Source organism: Tenebrio molitor, chromosome 8, assembly GCF_963966145.1.
Source record: "Tenebrio molitor chromosome 8, icTenMoli1.1, whole genome shotgun sequence".
NCBI classification, from domain to species: domain Eukaryota; kingdom Metazoa; phylum Arthropoda; class Insecta; order Coleoptera; family Tenebrionidae; genus Tenebrio; species Tenebrio molitor.
In genome coordinates, this window is record NC_091053.1 from 8,949,160 (window position 1) to 8,972,287 (window position 23,128).

A 23,128-nucleotide genomic window follows, 5' to 3' on the forward strand; every position below is an offset into this window, starting at 1 on the left:
ACCATGTCAAACGGTAGGTCAAAAAATGTACTGTCGCCACCTTTATTACAATTTTTTAATTACTTGACAGGGACATTGGCGAGCGTCTTGGCTAGGATGGGTCCTTTTTCGGGCACAACCAGCGGCACGCCTTTGTAGCAGGCCCTCAACGACGCGTCGGTGTGCAAATCGGGCGCGACCGTTTCAAAGATTTTCTTTTTTGGGTTCATCACCGGATCTGGTTTTCTGGTGTAACCGTCGCAATGCACCGGTTCGCCAGGAGTGCAACCGGACGGAGGCAACAAGACCTCGACTCCTTGCTCGCTGCTAGCGCACATCACCATGGCCTCGGAAGTTATTCCTCGCATCTAAAATTCGTTTGTTAATTTGGTGGCTGAAGCGAATATACGAAAATTACTTTGACGGGTTTGAGATTACAAAGTAGGAGGACCACGCGGTCACGTAGGTCTTCAATGGGGACGTGTTTGACTAGTCCCGAACAAACTGTACGCGGCTTGTCTTCACCGCAGTTGATCTTGAGGACGTAGAGAGAGTCGGCGTCCGGGTGTTTCTGCACGTCTTCGACTTTCGCGATTCGGAGGTCTAGGCGGCCGACGTCAACTGGAGGTTCTTCAGTTGGGGGTTCTTTTGGTTTCTTTTCTTTTTTTGCTTTTGCTTCCTTTGTAGGTTTTTCTGCCTCTTTGGGTTTAGAAATTTCTTCTTTTGAAGCCTGAATCGTTGTCGCTACTTTGGCAGTAGCGCCAACAGATTGAGATTGATTCGGAACAGGAATCTGCTGGATTCCATTTTTAGTTTCAAGTTCCACAAGACGCGCCCTCGCTTCTTCAACCGCGACAAGAAGTCGCGCGTTTTCTGCACGCAACTCCTTTGCGACAATATTATTGTATTCGCTATTTAGAGAATGTAACTGCAAGCATTCGATTTAGTCAAGTTTTTTAATGGGCAATATCCAATCCTAACCTCACTTTTCAATTCCTGAATAGCTTGTTTTGCCGTTTCGGCATTCAGTTTAACGCGTTCGATTGACGACATTTTGATACAGTTTCGTATGTTGCTTCTAAAAATATTCACACAATTAAGGAATAACATTTTTCTGCCCAAAGTACTAACCTAACCTATACACGTGCAAAAAGTTTAGGGTTTTAATTTTCCCCCACGTCGCAACTGGTCGCAATAAAGAAAAATCAAATTTAGTTCAACAAAAATGTTTTAATATTTAAAAATATATATAATGCTAGATAGGTGCATCCAGGAGAAACCAACTTGACCTAGCTTCAACTGCTTCTCGCCTAACTATTCTTTTCTTGTCGTCAATCACTTTTCCCAATATCGATAAAACTTCCTGCTTATGCAAAAGCAACTTATATATTGGAAAACTTGATGTACATTCTTCTAAGCACTGTAACGCCAAGATTCTCACTTTCTGCAATTTACAAGTTGCGAGATAATTATTCAAAAATATTCACGGCGTTACCATTGACTTGTTGGTGGCTGATAATTTTAAAAATCTTGTCAAAAATTCTGAAAGGTGATCTTCAATGCAACTTTCTTTTCTAACTATAAAATCTTTGATAATCTGGAGTAAAACTGTAACAACTTCACTTTCTTCACATTCGTCTAGACAAAGAATAATTAATTTTAAAAGCTGAAATCAAAGTAGGTAATGTCACAACAGTGCAGTTATTTGTAAAACTGAATGTGTTACTTTTTTAAATTGTAATAAAATAGCTTGTTTGGGAGTGAACTCTAGTAAGTATCCGAGAGCTACGAGATACGAACCACGGTCAGGACGATAATTCTCGTACAATCGATTACTAACAACAGTGAAGAATTTTTGTTGGTACAACAACCTTAAAAACACGATAAACAATGATTTTAAAAAACAATTAATACAATACTTACATTCTAATACAGTTACTTTTCAAGCTTAAAGCATCAAAATTGTCGTTCATTACAATTCGAAAACTTCCTGCAACTTCTCTATTTTCATCCAGTAATGTTACCAACTACAACTGTTAAATAAATAATCTGAATCAAAATTAATTCAATAAATACTTTATCCGTCCAAAGATTTGCTTTTTCGTGATTCCGCATAACTAAAGCTTTTGTGATCCATGACATGGTTGTTATGTCATTATTACTTTCGTATCGTGTTAAATAATTTTGCAACGTATTTTCTAAAAAAATAAATATAAAAAAATGTACAAATCCACCACAAAATGTTTACCGTCACATTTGTTTAATAAATTTGATAAAAGCTGCACAGCAACATTTTTCACAAAGTCATTATTTTTTGTCCTTATTAGCGCCATTAAGTCGTCGAGAATTTTATAATCAATTTGGACATCTCGTCTTAAACGGCACAACAAACCATCTAATACGAATATACGCACCGATTTAATCAAATCAACTTTTGGGAACTCTTTAAAGAGTATTTCTCTTTGTCTATCGCTAGATTGATTACCAATTATTGATTTTAAGATGAACGCCACACTTTCGACACTTTCTGCTCCTAGATTATCTTCTTCACTTAAAAACCAATCAACGAGAGTACTTATTGTACCTCTTTCAATCAAAACAGACAGAACATTTTCATCTCCATCATGTTTAAGTAATATATTCTTCAAAGAATTAACTGCGGTTTGCCCTAAACTTACATTTTTTCGTAAATATTCAAACAAAATGTCGACAACAGTGTTTGTGAAAAAACCCTGGATCACTATGACACTCAAAGCGTCTAAATAAGCTTCCAAAGTTTGCACATTTGTAATCTCTCCTACACCAATTAGTTTTTCTTTCACTTCATTAGGATAATTTTTCGCTAATTCGTCAAGACAGTTCAGAATCGAATTTCTCACGTCGTTTGTTTGCGGAATTAGCAACAGTTTTTGCAAATTATCGTAAACTGAATACCTCAAATCGATTGACAAAAATTGGGAAATCTGTCTCAAACCATCAAATCCAATCTTTCTTAAGCTGTCATTTTCGTCAACTGAAGCTTTTAGACACAAAATCGGTATCTTATTCAATTCGTCAAACTCTAATTTATACAATTTTACTGAACTTTCAAAAAAATTAATTAAAACGTTCAGGAGCGCTACTTTGTGAGTAGCAGTAGTAGTTATGTTGAATGTGTTTATCAAAATCGGTACTATTTCTTTACTGATAATGGTGCAAGAAGTATGTGATGCTTTAGCCGCGTTAAGTAATATTTTCGCCGACGGTTCAAACAGTCTCGAATCAGGCAATAAATTCCCTTTTAGTGTATCTGAAATATCTTTGACCGTACTATTCAAACTTGAATCTAGAGATATTTTTTTTATCACCGCTACCAGTGTTGATAGACAAGCAGCCTCCACAACAGGAGCGGGAGTATTAAACAATTCTTTTTGAATCTGTGACCAAATTTCTGTCGAATGTTGGACATAAGATGTGTTGTCAAAAGTGAGACACCCCATTTCCTGAAAGTATCATTTAGTTTGTGATATATGTGGTTGTTAAAATTTACCAGGAGTTTCAGTGAGTCCAACTTGGCGATTTCTAGTGAAGAGTCTAATTTTTCTAAGGCCAAAGAAAAACAAAATTCCGCAAATTGTGGTATTGCAGTTAAACATGGAGCTAAAGAGTCAGCCAATGTTTCTCTTGTGATTGGCTGTAATAAAACATTGACTGTAGATAGATGATAGATTGCACAAATTTTACGTACATTTGGATCTTGTGTAGGAGCTTTGAAGTCAACAGGGAAATAACATGCAAGAATTTCAAATGTCTCTTCGGTCAGATGCCCCAAATTGACAGTTTTGAGAAATTTAGGGAACCAGTTAAATAATAACACCAAATTCCTGGGATTTCTCTCACCATCAACTGCAGATATAATGCCACACACATAATCCAGACCTACTGCACACAGTTCTGGAAAAATATCAAATTTAAAAGTTCTAATTTAAATCACGATTACCAACCTGTTTCACATTTATCTAATAAAACTTCAAAAATTTTGTAAATGTTATTTCTGTCACGTTCTTGCTGCTGCTGGCAAGCCACATTTTGAAAAATTGCAGATAAAATCTGAGAAGCAGCGCCATCTGGGAAGTGGTTAAACTTGGCCAAAGCTAAGACTCCTACAAGGACAGCAGGTACAACCTAAAATATCAAAATTATCACTCTAGCTTTCCAGTTCTGAAAAATATGTACTTGGTGATGATCCTTAAGCCGGTCAATATAAAATGCACAGATAAAGTCCAGTTGTTTCTTATCAAAATGCTTTGCAGGTAAACCCTCAAGTACATGAGTTAAGACCCACGTTCCCAGTTCTCGATTACTCGGAGAAACGTCTACTAAAAGCGCACCTAGTTCTTCCACTAACTTCACAATTGACAATTGTCCAGAAGTGATTTCTGAAAATTTGAGGTTAGAAATAAAAATCAATGTATTGAGTGTCTAACGATTACCTTGAGCTAACTGTGCACATTTTTTTCTGAATTCTACATTTTCTTTGTTCAAGTGTTTAAACTCTTCTACTAAATTGCTATCAACTTCCATAATTTGCACAATGCAACATAACCTCCCAACTTAAACTGTCAAAAGGAATTAAATGTCAAAATTGAACAGGACCGTACTCGTGATTTTATTTTGTTTCTGTTCAACATAACAAGTTTAATTGACTAAAAATCGATCACAAATAAAAAAGAAAACGTTAAGTCAATATTGTTCGCCCATTAGCATGACGACTAGGGCCGTCCACCCATTGAAAGGCCTACAACCACTTCCTTCTCCAGTCTCGTCATTGTACTGCTCCCATAAATACCCAGTTTTGAAATATTGAGTCATTAAATTTTTGATTATGTTACTCCTCAGTTCCTGGTAGATTTTTTCGGCCTTATCCCTGTATGGCCCCTCCGCATTGGCATAATAGTACAGAGATCTAACAGCCAAGAAATTAATATTGATCCAAATCTGTCCCCGCCAATATGGCGGATCATGCTCTGTGTTTCTTTTCATGTAGAGGGGCGAATTCTTCGAAAGCGACCTCAACCCGTAATTCGACCAAATTAAATCAGGGTTACGTATATCGTCCAGGATTTGTCCCAGTTTCAGCGAATCTGGATCCACTAGTTGTAACAAAAACGGAAACAAACTGACGTATCCGAACGTGGAATCGACCAATCGATACTCTGGGTTCTTCAGTGTAACACGGATCATCTCCATGTTTTGATTTTGCGAACGGGGCAAGGGTTTCGGCCGTTTCAATTTAACTGAATCTGTGTGATATCCATAATCGGAGTACCGCGATGCGTAATTCGACCAGTGCAAGTTGTCCATTAAAATGTTGTCTTTGAGATATTCCGCCGTCTGTTCGTATTTGTAGCCGTCTCGGTCGAGCAACGTTGCTAGTTTGGCTAAAGTATCAGCTGCGATGGCTATCCAGCAGTACAAATCGATGTGGTACTCGTTTTCGGTTGGATGGGAAGCTCTGGGATAGTCGTCTAGACCAGAAGTTAGAGTTTTTGGATTCAATTCGCGATTGGTTAGAGGGTCGCGTCCCCTCCACCTGTACGACCCCGGCACCGAACCTTTTTGAGTCGTGTTGAACCACGCGAACCACGCTTGAAGTCTCGGATACAGCCGCTCCAAAGTGGCCAGTCGACCTTCGCTCAACTTATCGTAATACTTCCTCAGAATGTATTGCAGAGTCAGGAAAAAAGTAGGCGGATTAGCATTTGTGTTACGCTGCACCACAAACTCTTCGGGAATCTTCGCCAAAGCTTCGACCCCCAAGATCTGCTCCCTGGGAATCCACCCCTCCACGTTCATCAGGTCGAACCAGTGACTTATTATGTCGAGTTCTAAGTCTAAATCCCACGTGCTTATGAGAAAACCGTGGAAGCCCTCGTCCCACAGGAACCCCCTCGGGAAAAAGCTACGGGACGGTACTGCCGTGTAGAGGGGTGCCCGCCAGTAGTGTACCGGCTCCTTAGTATAAAAACTCTGAACTTTCGACGTACCAAAGAAATATCCGACGCCTCCGATCATGTTGCTGAGAGCGGCTTGAGCGAAGCTCACTTCTTTGGGATTGTACCTGAAGATTCAATTCAAAGGTGGCGCTGTTCCAATCGATTAACATGACACAAACCCGCGTTTTTGAAGTCCGTATGTGTCTTCGAATCGTTGAACGAACCTCGCCTGGTGCCAAGACAATGCTTTGGTGTAGATCTCCCCCACCAGTGTGTCCTGTCGAGTTCCGAAGCTGCCCGACTCAAAGACGACATCTACCGTGAACGGTACTTTCCCAGTTAGCTGGATCGCGACGAAATTGGGTTCTGCCTTCAAATCACAGCTAATTATTGTTGACATTTATCGATTATTAGTAAAAAGAATGTACTTTTCCAATTCCGGCTTCAGGAAGCAGTTCCCCCGCGAGAACTATTTTTCTAGGAGATGTTGATTTGTCTTGAGCCAACCTCAGAGACGCCACAACTGTTTCTTTCAATAAATGTAAACCAGGTGCCACAGTACTCAAAAATGACTCGTGCAAAACAGAGCCTGATTGATTTGTTAGTTTAATCGTGAACTCTCCCAAACCGAAAGTTTCTCCTTTGATTCCTGTCAGTTTTGTGGCGGAGTTTGTCAAAGAAATGAAACCTTTGGTTTCTTCATCCAACGCCGTGTACCACACTAGCGATATTTCTTCGTCTAGGTGACGATTATTCTTGAGGCCAGGCTAAAAAAACAAAGACGTCCATAGAGCCAAAAAACAAAACAAAAATCAATCACTTTCAAATCAACAGAAATTCTCGCTGTCCAGTCACCCCCATGACTCCCCCCTAACCGTTTCACGAACGAAGTGTCGATAATGTGTGACCCATCGATGATTTGTTGCACTCCAAAATTGCCCCCGTCATGTTGAAGCCACCCATATTTTTCCAAACCATCGCTTTGTTCACACCAGTGCCTAAAAATATTTTTCTTCATTGAAGCACACATTGAACAGTGTTACCGTCACCTTATGCCGTCGCCTCCTGGTCTCAATCGCTTTGGAAAATACCACATCAATCCCGTCACTAGCGACGTCGGATCTCTTGTCTTGAACCCAAAGTACACTCCCGGGCGATAGGACCCCCAAAACTGTTCAGGTACTTCTAAACCGCTCCTCGCAACCATCTACAACCACAATACTATCAATTGATTTAACATCACCGCAAGTTTTACCTTCTTGTCGTCAAACGGTGTGTTGACTCTAGTTTCGAGGTACCCCATGTACCCCAAAGAGACTGCGATACCCAAAACGATACATCCAATGATTTGTTTCCAGTATGACAGTAAACTCGTGCTTTTCCTAGATCTATTGTTGGTGGAATTGCTTCCGTTGCTGCTACTGCTGTTTGTACCTTTGTCCAGTTTTGTGTCGCCCTGTCCCAGGCCTCTCCTCTGCCTGACCATCCTTCTTTTTGAGGTTATAATCGTGGAGCTGTTCTACATACAAATTTTCAATAATTTACGTTATATTATGTCAAAATAACATTCCAAAATTAAAATTTTATTGATTATCGACAAATTTGACACGTAATTGACTAATTTTTTGATTTTTTATTGACATATCTGTCAAAAATTGTCAAAAAAAGAAAATCTGCCATACCAACAGTAATAATGATTTGATAAATAATTAAAGAAATTACCATTTTAAACGTATTTTTGGGTATTCATTCATGTGTTTCATTCGGTAGTGAATTCGTAATAATGTTCTTGTGAAGATGTGATTTGCTGTGTTTGGTTACTGTCTAATTTTTTCCCGTTTAGGTATATTTACGAATTTATGTTGGTGGAGCAGCTCGGATTTAGTGGGAAATGTAGCCGCTAGCCGGTTTGTGTTGTTGTGCTATAATCATTAAAAGGAGTTTAATTTACGAAAATAAACAAAATGTTCGCGTTTGTGCTACTGTTTTGAATCTAGTGATGTATTCTGGAAGTGATTCGACGGAATCTCAGAATTACCCTCAATGGGCACTCAACCCTTCCACCTACCAAAACATGTCAAACGACCAGGTAGATTGGGCTGCGCTGGCTCAGCAGTGGATAATAATGAAAGAAGCGGGACCCCCACCGGTGATTCCCACCGAGCAAAAACCCAAACCAAAGAAGGAACCACTGAATGAAGGAGGCGAGGCCCCGATGGATGTAGAGAATGAAAAAGAAGAAATCAGTTCTGACTGGAACAGTGGACAGAACCAACAAGGAAATGAGTGGAGTTGGAATGCACAGAACCAATCGTGGGGTTGGAATAATACATGGACACCACCAACAGGAGTACCGCCACCTGCACCTATGAAACCACCACTTCTACCGACTCCTGCAAGTTATAATCAGTTCAATGCACCTCCGGAGAGTAGCAGTGATAACGCCAATTTTACGGGGTAAAAGCACGTTATGTCGTGAGTAGTGTCGAAAAAAGGAATGTTTGTAGGTATTCCACAGCCCCTAATAATGATTACACTTCCGGTTATTGGACTTCAGCTGGTAGTTCCAAACAAATCAAACCACACAATAGGAGGTTCAGTAAGGTGAATGTTCCTAGACCTGTGCAACCAATAATTTCAGACACACAACCAGCCCTAGATGCAAATAAGAGGAAACAGCTGCCAGCTTGGATTCGTGAAGGCAAGACATTACATAATAATTTAGCTGTTTATTATTGTGGTACATAGGTTTAGAGAAGATGGAACGTGATAAACAGAAGCAGATGGAAAGGGAAAAAGAGAAACAAGAAAGGGATGAATATAATGAAAAGTTGAAGCAAACTGAGAAGGAAACTATGGAGATCTTGAAGACCACAATTAAGGAGCAGCAGAAGAGCAAATTTGTTAGTTTTCTATGTGGTGATTGTTATTTGTTTGTGATGTTATTGTGTGTAGGAAAGCGACGGTGAGTGCTCAGACGACGACGTTCCAGAGAGGAAGAAGCCCGTGCGTCATTTGGAGTCTGTGCCCCTCACGCCTGCCGAACAAGTATTAGTTCAAAGGGGTTTCCGTGTTATGTTTGTTTTTGTGATTATTTTTTCAGATGATGAACGTACGCCGCACCATGACGGAGATATTGCTAAAGGTGACTACCCGCGAGATCGAATCGATATGTCGTGAGGAACTGCAGCGCCACCACAAAAAGTACAAAGGTATCGGTATTAGGGCGTCACCTTGTAAACTTACGAATAAAAAAAGTTTGGTCGTATGTTTGTTTGATTCATTTTTTTTCTTTCAAGTGGTCGGGGACGGCAAGTCCCCTCTCGTCCCCTATCTCTCATTCTTTCTTGTCAATTTTTTTTGTGAGATTGTTAGCAGGGTTGATGGACCTAATTGTGTATAATTTATGTAAACTTCAGCTTCAGATCATCGTGTATCCGCACCCAGCGGTGCCAACGTTATCGCCAAACTTGGTAAGTTACCGAAAAATTACCACCCCTCCCCACAACACCCCACAGCGATTTATTCTCAAGTTTTGACCAGCAATTTGAGAATAATAGCGATTCATTTCTGTTCAAACACATTTGACGAGGCGCTGGCATGTTGGATTTTTATCGTTAATGTTCGAATAATGACAGGTCTGGGGATCTATGGTGGAGGGTCAGGGAGCAGCAGCAGCGAGGACAGCGACGAGGATAACACCCAAGATCGCAGAGATTCGGACAACGAACTCAAGGTAAAAATCACAAATTTCATATTTTGTATACATTTTAATTGACTGTGTTTCATCGATCATGTTGACACCATCAAGGCGTTAAAAAAGGTGTTTTTATATCACACCTGCTGATAACATTTTTAACCCACCTTTGAAAACATGAATTTTAAGATTGTTTTAAATATACTGGGAGGACTTTCTTCAAGAGGAAAAATATTTTCAAAAATTCTCCACCTGCTAAATGTAAACACCGTTCATGTTGTTTTGGCATAATGAGAGGCCATGATTAATTTTTTTAACAATGGATACACTATTTGAATTCCGTCACTAAAGTGCCTGACCTGACTTGACCTATCAAAATGACATAACATGTTGCTGAATTTCCCGCGATGTCTGAGTATTCTTCCATTGCAAACTAGTAAAACTGACAACAATGCACTAGACATTGACGCTATTTATAACCTCAAACTTAGAAAAACATAACGTACATAACAGACAGCTTTACTACCAAATTAAGTGCAACATTTTCATGGCTTCTCATTATGCCAAAACAACGTGAATGCATTTTAGCAAAAACTGCTTGAAACAAATCGAATTATACATGGTGATTCTGAAATAAGTTTGGAAAAAAAACCCGGTAATTGGTGATGATGAGAAGTCATAGACAAAAAAAAATTCTCATAAAAGTTTTTTCGTTTTCGAGATACAAATGATTGAAAATTTGGTCAAAATTGCTAGTACGCTGCTGAGTTAAAGGTGATTACATGATTATCTTGGTAGTTTAGCGACAATAATAATCAAAGGTGCCCGTTAGGCACAAACGTAACCTTACTCCTGTCGATCATTTCCATAGAAACATTTACAAAGCAGTGTGCTTGCACTTAAGCCTTTATTCTGGAGTTGATGTAACAATGGTTGCTAATGAAGTGAACAAATTCGGACAAACTTTCCCTATTCATAGGCGTTGAAAATACAAGGATCTAGGGTAATTTCCTTCCTTTTGATTCACCTCCAAAAGTCATTTACGCAGAGTTATTTTGTGTCAAGGATACTCCACATTTTTTTTCCAAACTTATTTCAGAATCGCCTGTATTTGACATTTATTAAGTAAGGAGTTTTCCTAAATTACAAAAATCCAAAACGTTGTGTTTACCAAAAAGTTTACACAATGATATCGGGTGTTTTTTTAAATTTCACCTCGTAGTAGGCGTTGAAGAGTCAATTGTGAACGCACCACTCGTGTAAAAGGTAAGATTTAAACAGCTGATCCGTGATCCGTAACCAGTATAGTGCGTTCACAATCGACACTTCAACGCCTACTATGAGGTGAAATTAAAAAAAACACCCGATATTTTTGCTAGATCAATGAATAAAATATTTTCCGGTGCGAACTTTTTGGTTAGCGCTGTGTGTATCGGATGTTTATTTAAATTTCCGGTCAAAGTTGGCGTTGAAGAGTCGATTGTGAACGCACTACGGATCACGGATCCGCTGTTTAAATGTTACCGTTTTTTGTGTTTTTACATGAGTGGTGCGTTCACAATCGACTCTTCAACGCTAACTTTGACCGGAAATTTAAATGAACACCCGATATATGGGGTGTAGCAGGAAAACTTTCAAGCTTTAATATTAGAAGAATCAAAAAACGATCACGAATAACGTACAGATGACCCTATTAGGGATGCAATGTCTGCTTCATTATTTTATACATACTCGTACCTAGTTTACATGTTTGACCCATACAGGTCCATGACCATGACCTTCGGATGAACAAATAATCGAGTCGTTGGTTTGACAGCGGATGTGATAATTGGAAAAAAATACACAAAGTGTTGGTTCGATTCTTCTTTGGATTTTTTAAATAAAATGGAAGAAAAATATTAAGCTTTTTTAATTTTTCTTACAAAAACTACAAAAGAACATCTTGTAAACATTGCTTGGCTTACCTTATCAGTTTCTGTTGATAGAAGACCATTGTTATCTTCACATTTTATTAAATTCGTTAATTTTGTCTTGCACTTAGCAAGAAGCATAACTTACACACTCCAGAAAGAATTGAATTGGTTACGCTTAATGAAAAAACACAGTTACTATTACATCTCAAGAAGATGGTGTTCCCCCCACGTTGTGCGGCTCTAATCAGATGATTCTAATAAAATCGACACCTTCAAAATTGTATTAGAAAAGAATGACGTGGAAAGTTGTCACGTAATCCACAGGATGGGAAATTATGTTTTTTGTTCGACACTATCAGAATTTGAGAATTTTCTTCTGTGTGAACGGATTTTGATAAATGTCACAACTTGTCAAAACGAAATGTCAAGCTAATTTTAAATATTTTAAGCGATTTGGAGCCTTTAAGGGGCTCGTCGAACAAAAAAGAAAACGTTGTATTCAACTCGTTCGTGTGTAAATTGGGCTCTTTATGTCACTCGTGGGCCTTTAAAACACTCGTTGCTCTTTATGGCACTTGTGGGCCTTTAAAACACTCGTTTCACTCGCGTTTTAAACTGGCCCACTCAGGCCATAAAGAGCCCAATTTACACACGAACTCGTTAAATAAACTACTATTTTCAAAAACGAATTATAAAAAAGTGTCGTTAAACGGGAAGAAAGCTTCATTTCCTTAAATTCTCAAAAAAAATTTACTCCGCAAATTTTTTAATAATCTTCCATCTTGTACTATAAAAAATGAATTGTTTCAAATTTCATGTAGCAGAGGGGACGAGTAAGGAGATGTCTGTTTTCTGACCTTTTAAATATGTATTGCTTGGATCATAAATAAAGCGAGGATCACGCCTGCAGTGATTTTAGAAATGTAATGGACGTTAATGTTGTTTTTATGAACGGTAGGATTCCATAAAACGGAAGAAGGCAGAATTTTCGAAGACGGAAAAGGAGATCGAAGACAAACTGGCCGAGGCTGAGAGTCGTAAACAAGACACTGGCAGCAGATCTCCTACACCTGACACAAACGACAATGACACACAGGTAGACGCAAAAGTTCAAGGTCAGTATTGTCACTAGTTTTTACAGTTTTTCCTAAAAAAAGTAATGAAATGTGCGGCGCGTTTCTTTTGGTAAGCTTAGCAGAGAAAGCGACATAAATCGTTCATGTTTTTGGTGTCCAATATGGCACTTCCTATGTGCGGAAACACTATGAAGTGTGACCTATCCATACAGGAGCCAGCATATTCAGATTCTAAAACACAAAAGTTTTCCTCTTTAACCAGATTTGGAATATGAATTAAAAAATCAAATTTGTTGCTTTCATTATTTAATGATGTAAAATACTGTTTCTTTAATTTGGTAAAACACAGAAGCATTTATTGACTCTCGTCAATAGAGTGATTTGGTTCAAAGACACGTTATACTTTCATAGGTATTTCTCACAAAGTGAGATTTACGGAGTTGCGTGGAGAACCACCAGAATAATTTTCAACTTGTTTTATTGGTGCTCAAAACATGCAAATGACATAACATACAGGTGTCTCAAAATTCGCGAATTCCGAGTTCAGAGCGTTGTAGGGGATCACTTCAGTAGTCCAAATATGGAAATTAAAAAAAAATCGGGACTCCCCCACAAAGATACATTGGTCTGAAGGTGCACTCTTTGAACTGCGTTTTCTTCAAATACAGGCTGAAAAGTTCAGTGTTTATTGTTATTTATGGCGTAGATGATTGTGGAAAATAATAACGTAAAACAATTTTTTGAAGACTAGCTTTACTTTGGAGTAAAAAAATCAAAATTTTTGTAATTTTTCTTAAAAATGGAACGGCTACGTAGTAGCTGGAACAGTATTTTGTCACTGTGGAAATGAAGGCTGCTATGTATTGAACAAAATTAAAGTGCTTTTATATCTGTCTTCTTCAGGAAGAGCAAAATTTTTTTTTCGAAGTATTTTTCGAGCTCCACAAGGTCCTTCTCTACCACGCTCTGAATTCGGAATTCGCGAATTTTGAGACACCCTGTCTAAGAGAAATTATCGAATGCTGTGTGGATGGTGCAACTCAAGTTATGTTTCTGGGTGGTTTCTTGTTGGCCAGTTTTGACCACTTTTCGTCTTAAGTATGACCAACGGGACTGGTATTTGTCTTAATTGATGATTTAATTTTGTGGAGAAGCTAATAATATAACATCCCATTTTAGTTTTACCACCCTTGTGCTTTTTTGTCGATACTCAATAGATGTATAATTTGAACTACATCGATAACAAAACAAAAATCCAAGACGACGTGAATTGCGTGATTATTTACTATTGAAGGTGAAAATTGTTCTTGAACATAAATCAAGCAACTTTTGAAAGTTTCACTAGGTATTTGGTAAATTATTCTTATACAGGTGTCCCCAAAAAAGAAAACGAGTCCATAAGTCCGGTTTCACAATGGGCGTAAGCATAAAAACTACATAAGCCGTAAGAAATACGGTAAATTGAATGTACGTTTTCTTATGACACTGCTCACAGTGCACGCTGTTTTCGTTATCGTTATGCATATGAACCTCTTATGATCATGCATGAGTCATAAGAAAGTTGGAATATTTCAACTTTAAACATAAATGTTACGTAAAAATAGGTTTTTAAAATACCCGCGGTATTGTTTAGTCAATTGAAGCTCGAGTTGTAGTCTTGTGAAGAGATGTTCTTTTTAGTACTTCGGTACTAAATCTGATACAATGAGCGACATGGAATCCTGGGCAGTCTGTTATTGTCATTTCAAAAAGTGTCAATGTAAATGCACCTTTACCGTCATTATGATTGATATTTTCAAGAAAACTGTCAACTTGGTTATGAGTAGCTAAGATATGGTTTAGAAATTTTGACAACTGAATCACACATCTGCCCAGTTTTCCGTGTCCCCAATAGTACTTTTCCTAACCAGGAAATTTAAAAATTAACCATTTTTATCTGGGTCAACCGACCACTTTGTTTGGGTATTTTCCACATTTCTGCTTCAAACAGGCCGATAACAGATTTTCTGCAATGACGGTTTTTAATTCGTGTTAGAGCTAAAGTCAAAACGAAACATGACATCACGTGGTTTGCGCAGAAGACGAATGTAGATCAGTTGAATCCAGCTTACGTATATGACAGTGGCCGAGTCAAAAATTTTCTTTTGTTTACGCTATAATGGGTGGTGGAGGAATGTTATGAAGATGAAGATAGTTTTTATTATTCTATTAGAGGTTTTACAACAAAAGTAGATGACCTCGGTGTAGAATTTCTTTCATCAGGTGAAGAAAATTGAGTTTTGCCCCTAAACTGACGACTGTATGATCCGCCCCTGTCAGGGAGCGCGCATCCTAAGCTCCGCCCTGTCATGTTTCGTTTTGACTTTAGCTCTAGTAATAACAAGATCCGCCTTTGCCATTTCGTTTTATAACCTCAACCTCAACACCATCAACATAAACAAACACAAAGCGCATGTGCGAATACATAAAATATATTGTGAACGCTCAAGACGTTATGTTTAAAATTATGCTTACAACCAGTGTTGTAAAAATACCGGTAATTTTTGTTTGGGTAATATTTGTAAAAACATCGCAATTAGTAATAAAGAGTTCCAAAAATCGAAAAATATAAATTGTATGTACAGTGCGACACTAAAAATTTACACATTCGATCGAAATTTGAAAAATTTTACTTTGTAAATTAACTTTTTATTAAAGACGTTGTTAGCGTCATCGACTATGTCAATTTTGACAAATGATAGGCACTTGCCAAGTGTTAAAATGACTAATTTTAAATAATATGCAACAATAATATCACCCCTTTTTTCATTTTTTGTTTTTATGTTTCTCCATTGTATATTCAATGAGTTTTAATCCTTACACCACTGATTCAAATTATTTTAGTGACATTTTATAAATACAGGCGACTGTCAATTTTAGCACCAATTTACAAAGTCAAAATTTTTCATTTGTCAAAGTTTCTCACTTTTCACTAGCCGCAACTGTACCTATTTTAAGCACTTACTATTTTACAAAATTTGCATATAAATTTGGATATCTTTCCCTGGCGCTTTGTTTCGGCAAAATAATTTCTGATTTCCGATTTTTTACGCATGATGCGAATGTTGGAATTGGAAATTGGAACGATTAATTCAGATTTCAGAATTTAGATCATCAGTCATCATTCTCAATAGTCTCAATCACTTTCAATCATATAGCATCAGATCATATTTGTTTGAAGATAGAGGGCGCCATCTTCAAAATTACCGAAAGTGTTGAAACTTACCGTAAATTACCGTAACGTTACCGGTAATAGAGAGTTTTCGCGTTACGTTCCGTTAAAATAACCGGTACGCCATTCGCGAGCAATTACCGTAATCGCTTATTGTAATAATGAATCGGTTACGCTATTGCCTAGCAACACCGGCGTTAGCGTACACCGAAAGGGATGAAACTTACCGTATATTACCGTAATATTACCGGTACTTTACCGGTAATAAAACTGACTCCCAACACTGCTTACAACACGGACTATAGTATAGATTCATTTTTGTAATGACGAACTAAAGTTACTAAATTTAGGCTTTTAAAAAGTTAGGTTATGGGTCACGTCATTTGTTCTGTCAAAACTGGTCCCAATCAAAGTATTGTGAAATAAAATTTCTTTAATTATTTTGAAAAAAAAAAAAGCAAAGTTGCACTAAACAAATACGAAAAGGCAGTTGAACAAAACAAAGAAATAATTTTGCATTTTGTTACTCATCCTCGTCATCGTCGCTGTTTTCTAAGTCCGAATCGGAATCTTCGACCAAATTAACAATAATTGGGGATATGTCATGGATCCTAAAGTTTCCCATAGGCCTTGTCCTTGTCCTTTTGTACATATTTCTGGGAAGCCTGTACAGCACTTAGGGAGAGTTTTATTTTAGATTAGAATTTACCGAAAAAACATCCGCCACTGCTTCTACAATTTTGTACTTTTCGTACTTGCGTTTCCATTATCTCCATGAGTAATTTCTTTTATTTTGTTGAAAGCCTTTAAATTGTGCTGGTTCGTCTGTTTGCTTATTGATGCTTTACTCCGTTTTGGAAATTCATTCATTTTGGCAGTGACAATTTAAATCATTGCCAACTGTCTGATTTTCATTTATTTTGTAAATAAATCTAACAAAAAAAAAAGTTCCAGTTAGTTCGTCATTACAAAAATGTCAGAATTTGAGAATGTTCTCCTATGTGAACGGATTTTTATAAATGTCACAACTTGTCAAAACGAAACATCAAGCTAATTTTAAAGGTTTTAAGCGATTTGGAGCCTTTAAGGGGCTCGTCGAACAAAAAAACGTTGTATTCAACTCGTTCGTATGTAAATTGGGCCTCGTTTCACTCGCGTTTTAAAATGGCCCACTCGTGCCAAAAAAGGCCCAATTTACACACAAACTCGTCAAATAAACTACTATTATGCTTACGCCCATTGTGAAACCGTACTCTGGTAATTGAGCTGTCCGCCTCATAATGATTACTTTTTATTTTAATAGTAAACTACGAGCGAGTGTTTTAAAGGATGTGAGTGCAATAAAGGAACTTTTTACACGTATGTCTTACAACATTTTATCTACGATCATAACGTTTTACTTTTAGTTATTATTTTATTATTAGGAGATTTTTTAAATTGTGACCGCCAACAAATTCTATTATTTTATTCTGACAGTTCTGTGCAATGAAAATGTTATTGCACAGTTCAGTCGGTTCACTAAACGGCAACTTTGACAACGATTTTCAATGCAAAAAGTGCCCACTTTTTACACGATCGTAGATAATAGTAGTTTTTCTATTTTGCACATTTAACACAGTCAACACTCAAACGGGTTTCGAAAAGGAGTTCTTCAACGCCAACTTTGAGGATAAATTTAAATGAACGCACGATATAACCATGAAATGGATTTTGTATAAGATTTTTTGGTTTGAAGTAACATTGCTACTTGCAAAAAAACAACAGCGTTTCTACATAGCCGACCGCTACAGTACTTGGAAACCAATTACCTAGGATTGTAAGATCGACGCAAGCTCTGTAATTTGATGCCCCACAGACTCATCATCATCATCTCTGTGTTATGTGTTGAATACAATTTATGAAATTGGAAACATATTGTGCTAAGGAGCCTTAATAACCTCAAGAAATTTCGTTGCTTGATTTAGCACTTCTATTAAATGCAACCCGTATATTTGTTGTTGCATTAGAATTGTTAATTACAGCAAGATGAGGGAGAAACAATTGTTCGTTAGAATTCACAGCATTATTGACGTTTGAGATTAACTTGATTTTTTTTAATGGATAAAAATATTCCATTTTTTAAATTTCAGAATCAAATATTTCAAAAACTTTCTCCTTTGTAACATTTAACTAAAAATATAGAGTGAAGCACCACCCCAGAGTGGTGGCCGCCGTTGTGAAAAAATTAATTTTGCTGCCCTGTGCCTTTCCAAATGAGTCAAAAGCTTTTTTTTTGAAGAAAGGACTCAGTTTATTTTAACCATGTGATAACTTAAATAAACATATTCCTAAATTGGGGATTGTTATAACCAAAATTGGCAATATAATTATTTGACAAACGTGATTCGATATTAATTCATATATAGTCCGTTTTTTTTTTATAATCAATTGTCAGTGTCAAAATACAGAAAAAGACCAAACTGTATATTAAAAATCATTGACATTTGGTCCAGTTCTGTCTCAATTTCACCCTAGATTTCCCCTAGATCATTATTGAGGTTATATTGCATATGTTTATGAGTGTAAGACCCGGTTTCTGGAACGGTCCGATAACTTAACGGCCGGTTAAATCAAGCGTTGCTCTAGAAACGCTAGAAAGTAACCAATCACATTACATGATTTTTGTATTTATCGGAGAGTTAACTAACTGGCCAAATAAAATGTTTCCAGAAACCGAGCCTTAGGCCCGTATTCACCAACGCCAGTTAAAGTTAACTGTAGGTTAAAATATACGAAAACATTGTTATAACAATAGGTAACTAAAGTAACGAAGTATTTTAACCTACAGTTAACGTTAACTGGCGTTGGTGAATACGGCCGTAAGACACGTTTTTAATTTAAATTATCAAATGTGACAATCGGTGACAATTTCGAAAGTCAATGTGATTTATAAAATTCACTGTTTCGAATTTTTTACCAACCTGACAACACTTTGAAAATTGATTATAAAAAAAACAGACTATCTGTTTCAAAATAAAAACCCCACCACCTGTTGAATTATGTTGCCAGAAAAAAAAACCCTAGAATAAGTTTCATTTTTTTGGGTTGGCCCAACCTCCCGCCAAAATTTGAGTTTATTTACCTATAATAACACAAAATAATTATTATGTGCAAAAAGGTCGTAGCTACCATATACCCAATACATTTTGAGTAAAATGATAAAATGAGAATAAAAAACAGGATGAACTACGACCAAAACGACTGTCAACAGCTTTCTTTTATAACTGACATAACTCCACTTTTTTCTGACACATGCAGACACTAAAAACAAAAGTTGGCGACGTTGTCGGTTGTATTTTCGAGGTAGAATGCAGTGTTGGTGGATTTTTGATTTTGAAACAGATTATAAGTTTACATATTTTGCTTTTACGGTTTTATTTTCTACCTACTTACTTGCTGCATTAAACAAGGTTTTCGTTCTTTTCCTTTATTCTAAAATCTTGAGTTATAAAAACGGAAATTGACAGACACAGAGAATGATAAACCTGACAAATTCCGTGAGATCATTATTTATAATTAAAGTAGGCTGTTGTCAAAGTGACGCTTCAAAATTCAATACAAAATATGAACCGGCGAGTTAACAGTTGTATCCAAGTCGGGGAGAACACTTTGAACATTTTCTATGATTGTCAATAAAACTGTATTAATTCCTTTTAAATTAAAATGATTCAACATGAGAACCTAAACGACAGCAGTGTTGCCAACCTAATTTAAAAGTCATACCCTTCTTTAATTATAAATTTAAATGATCTTACGGTAATAGGTATTGCCGGTAGCCAGTAAATTAATATTTAAAGTTGCTTAATTTATGTCTTGTATTGTGGGCGCACCAAGTACCACAGTTGATGAATCAGTTCGTATTAAAAAACGACATAAACGCGCACGTGCGGCATTTACGGATCATTAAAAAAAATTATTTGATATGATGGTTACTCGACGATGTTTCTGCACGTACAAACCAAATTAACTTTTTGTTTATAGACGCTATATTCGATTCGCCTATCTTTATTGGTCAAAGAATTTGTGTTATCAGAGAAGTATGTCCCGCAAATTGTGTAAAAAGTGTTCGTAGGAGACCGATAAAAGTACAATTTCCCCGTGTCCCACCACGTCGTGTAAACCCCTAGATAAGGCCCGAAAAACTAGCGAACGTCGTTTGCGTATGCGTGAATTTGCGTGTTGCAGGCGGCCGCAAGCAACGCTCCCTCTCCCACTCGAAGACCGCCCTGAAGCGGACCAAGTCCCGATCGTCGTCGAGCTCGTCGGACGACGCCTCCTCCTACGGCGACTCGCGAAAACGCGGCCGTCGCTCGTCGACGTCGAGCAGCGGAGGCCGCGACTCGAAAAAGGCGTCCAAAAGACGGCGCAGCCGTTCGACCACGAGGAGTCGAACGCCCGAACGGAGCCGCCACAAATCCTCTACCAAATCGAAATCGAAACGGTCCAGGTCCAGATCGACCTCGAAACAGAGAAAAGACACCGCGAAGGGACGGTACTCTAGGAGATCGAGGTCGAGGTCTAGGTCCAGGCGGTCCAGATCGTCGTCATACAGGCGGAGGAGGTCGAGGTCGCGGAACAGACGCTCGAGAAGTCCGTACACGAAGAGCAGGAGGTCGAGGTCGAGGAGCAGGAAGAGGAGGTCGAGGTCGTCGAGCAGCGGCAGGGGTAAGAGGTCGCGCAGGCGCTGAAGACGATCGACGCATGCAGGTTATATTTTTGTTTTATACAGTATTGACAACTTACGAATGAAAATGCAAATACATGGATTCACGATGTACAGTGTGACTCATAAAACACGACACTCTTCAAAATAGTACAGGTTAATAGAAATCTATAAATACCGGATGATTTTAAATGAATGTGACTTTTTTTCATAGGTTGGTAATATTATTGTTGGTTATTCTGCTTTATTATGTGATAGTTGACATAAACATAGGCGTCCTCGCCTATTTGACACAATTTATTAATACATAAAATGTCAAAATGACGTACGTACGCCAATGTGTTAATTAAGGTATCAAGTTTGCCAAAATAATTTATGAAAAATGTTCCCAACTTAAGAAAAAAAGTCACAATAATTTAAAATCACCCGGTAACAGACAATAAGTGAAAAAATATGTTGTACAAGTAGGCCACTCTGACTTATTCTAATCTGAATTATGTGTACACTCAGCTCAACTTCTGACGTCACCGTGTTCTGATAATGCAGAATGTGGCTATAATAAGAACTTTTCCTTTTATTTTACACGAATGTTCCCAACACCTAGAATTTCTTACAAAATAATGGTGTGGGACGAAATGTGGCCACTGTGTTACGGTGTTGTCGTGCCTGGTTTGAAGACCGATGTTACTGAAACTTTCGCCGTTTCATCTTAGTTATGGCCCAATTACCATCAACGTTATGAAGGGATGTCAACGTCCTGATGATTTCTTATTACTGGCAAAACTGGTCGATTTTCACAATAAAAATGAGTGTTTTATTAGTCACGTTGTATGTCAGCATCAAGTGTTAAGATATCACGATAATATATTTTTCTTGATTTTAATCGATGGAGAAACTACTTTTAGGAATGTAAATCTACAGAATCAGTAATTAAATAAACTGAATATTTCTTTGTTCGTTCGAGTAACTTCCCAAATTATTTGTGTCTAATCAGAAAACTAGCTTTACACAATCTGGCCATGGTATTTGCATGTTTTCATTATGTCTGAAAGTTTAACGTGTATTTTTTGTTTAGGTTAAACACGGACAAACATCTACCGAATAATTTATTTCTCTTCGTAAGTTAGTTTCTTGTAAATTTGTATAAAATAATGTTGTAAATAATGTTAACTTGGTTGCACCACAATATGAAACACCATAAAAATGAGGATTATTTGTAAGTTTTCTATCATAGGTGTGTTTATTGTCTTCCTTATAGAGATAGCAATACCTTGATTTATTAATTTGCGATGAAAGTATTTCAATTCAAAATGCGTTGTTTTGAATAAAACAGCAAAGCTGATTTCTGTACCTTGTACTTGAAACGTAGAACAAGCAAGGGCGAGTAAAATATGATGTAATATAATGTAATGTTTTTTATTTGGAGGAATAAATATTTTTCGCCTTACATACAATTGTTTTCCATTTACTTCCCATATCTTTGCTCACATTTACTGTATCTATGTAACAACTTAACAAACATATCAAAAGTAATATTGCGGTGACTACTTATCGTCAGAAACTCAGTCACTCGGATCTGCCAGGGTGGGTATCCCAACAAACTGAAAGTCTTTCCACAACACACCCCCAAGTCTGGGTCGGGAAATTCGAATTGTTTTTTGAGTCCCTTATCAAAACTATCTAAATTAAAGTTGATGTCACTGCTAGACGCGAGGGTTTTAATTACGTTCACTACGCCTCCTCTTCCATCATCCCTCGACAACACCTTCACGTGTATTTTCCTCCCTGTGTATCCGTTTTTGGGGGCGCTGTCCGGGTCGCTGTGCCAAATCACGTGATCTGACGCAATTTTCATGCCCTCGACCAGCAATCGCAACTTCTCTTCTTTTTTCTTCAGTTCTCCTGAAATTGACCTTTACCTAACTTTATCGCACAATACTGATAAAAACGAACCTTTGTGATCGTAAAAACTGACGAATGTTATTCGAGCTGCCAGACACCACAAAATCAAATTGGCCAGGTCTTTCGGTGATGGCTCTTCAGTGCCCAGGAGCACCGTCAGGTGTCTGGGAATTTTTTCGATCTTCACCAACTTCTCAGTTTTATTTATTTTGAACTCGTGACGAAGTTCAAGTAGTTTAATTTTTAGGCTTCTGTACATACTCTCAACTGACTCGTATATCGTGAAGACTAAGTGCAGTATTGAATAGAACATTCTGTAGATCACAGCGGCGGACTTCTGGTCCATCTTGGCGGTCTTGTTCACATAATAGATACATAAAACCTTTTTAAATCACACATAAACCGCTCAATTAATTCGGAGCGAATGAACATGAGACACCGTGTCGTAAAAAACTGCGCCCCCACCATTATTCTCACGAGTGGGTTGGCAACACTGCTAACGTCATTCAAAGATCAAAGATGTGACATCCACATTCACCCGATTAAAACCTGTTAAAACTATCTCTTATCAGACCGACACAAGTTCATCAAAAATACTCACCCTTGTGATCGTTATTATCTTATCACGAAACGTCTTGCAGTAAAATATTGTCCCACGCTTCTCCGATTATTT

General features: G+C 37.6%; 5 protein-coding genes across 11 annotated transcripts; 1 reads left to right on the forward strand and 4 right to left on the reverse strand.

The window, feature by feature from the left end:
- Positions 1–18: 18 nt before the first annotated feature.
- On the reverse strand, positions 19–1,235 carry AIMP1 (aaRS-interacting multifunctional protein 1). Of its 2 annotated transcripts, XM_069055472.1 has the most exons (4): positions 1,111–1,235; positions 961–1,057; positions 398–907; positions 19–347 (listed from the first exon to the last, which is right to left on the reverse strand). In XM_069055472.1, exons 2-4 carry the CDS (start codon positions 1,030–1,032, stop codon positions 60–62), a joined length of 870 nt encoding a protein of 289 aa, XP_068911573.1. In that variant the 5' UTR covers positions 1,033–1,057; positions 1,111–1,235; the 3' UTR covers positions 19–59. The 2 variants fall into 2 exon arrangements, with proteins under 2 accessions (XP_068911573.1, XP_068911572.1); XM_069055471.1 differs by lacking the exon at positions 1,111–1,235 and having other exon boundaries at positions 961–1,104.
- Mms19 (MMS19 nucleotide excision repair protein) lies at positions 1,190–4,591 on the reverse strand. Its single transcript, XM_069055452.1, has 11 exons — positions 4,452–4,591; positions 4,195–4,397; positions 3,963–4,143; positions 3,707–3,912; positions 3,509–3,652; positions 2,228–3,461; positions 2,056–2,177; positions 1,903–2,006; positions 1,706–1,850; positions 1,475–1,645; positions 1,190–1,423 (listed from the first exon to the last, which is right to left on the reverse strand). Exons 1-11 carry the CDS (start codon positions 4,540–4,542, stop codon positions 1,235–1,237), a joined length of 2,790 nt encoding a protein of 929 aa, XP_068911553.1. The 5' UTR covers positions 4,543–4,591; the 3' UTR covers positions 1,190–1,234.
- Positions 4,592–4,603: 12 nt separating this feature from the next.
- GCS1 (mannosyl-oligosaccharide glucosidase) lies at positions 4,604–7,815 on the reverse strand. Of its 3 annotated transcripts, none has more exons than XM_069055454.1 (7): positions 7,677–7,815; positions 7,210–7,473; positions 7,004–7,161; positions 6,775–6,952; positions 6,383–6,721; positions 6,134–6,324; positions 4,604–6,079 (listed from the first exon to the last, which is right to left on the reverse strand). In XM_069055454.1, exons 1-7 carry the CDS (start codon positions 7,677–7,679, stop codon positions 4,702–4,704), a joined length of 2,511 nt encoding a protein of 836 aa, XP_068911555.1. In that variant the 5' UTR covers positions 7,680–7,815; the 3' UTR covers positions 4,604–4,701. The 3 variants fall into 3 exon arrangements, with proteins under 3 accessions (XP_068911555.1, XP_068911554.1, XP_068911556.1); XM_069055453.1 differs by having other exon boundaries at positions 7,210–7,468; positions 7,677–7,813; XM_069055455.1 differs by lacking the exon at positions 7,677–7,815 and having other exon boundaries at positions 7,210–7,622.
- A 103-nt stretch (positions 7,816–7,918) lies between these two features.
- LOC138136307 (arginine/serine-rich protein PNISR-like) lies at positions 7,919–22,000 on the forward strand. 4 transcript variants are annotated; one of them, XM_069055461.1, is made up of 10 exons: positions 7,919–8,411; positions 8,462–8,655; positions 8,703–8,857; positions 8,910–9,002; positions 9,058–9,166; positions 9,374–9,427; positions 9,593–9,690; positions 12,523–12,679; positions 20,076–20,597; positions 21,629–22,000. In XM_069055461.1, the coding sequence occupies exons 1-9, from the start codon at positions 7,954–7,956 to the stop codon at positions 20,576–20,578; spliced, it is 1,821 nt and encodes a 606-aa protein (XP_068911562.1). In that variant the 5' UTR covers positions 7,919–7,953; the 3' UTR covers positions 20,579–20,597; positions 21,629–22,000. The 4 variants fall into 4 exon arrangements, 3 of the variants coding, with proteins under 3 accessions (XP_068911562.1, XP_068911559.1, XP_068911560.1); XR_011161244.1 differs by having other exon boundaries at positions 9,374–9,690; positions 20,076–21,575; XM_069055458.1 differs by having other exon boundaries at positions 9,374–9,690.
- Tango14 (transport and golgi organization 14) lies at positions 21,951–22,948 on the reverse strand. The gene is made up of 2 exons (XM_069055475.1): positions 22,507–22,948; positions 21,951–22,455 (listed from the first exon to the last, which is right to left on the reverse strand). Exons 1-2 carry the CDS (start codon positions 22,799–22,801, stop codon positions 22,019–22,021), a joined length of 732 nt encoding a protein of 243 aa, XP_068911576.1. The 5' UTR covers positions 22,802–22,948; the 3' UTR covers positions 21,951–22,018.
- Positions 22,949–23,128: the final 180 nt, after the last annotated feature.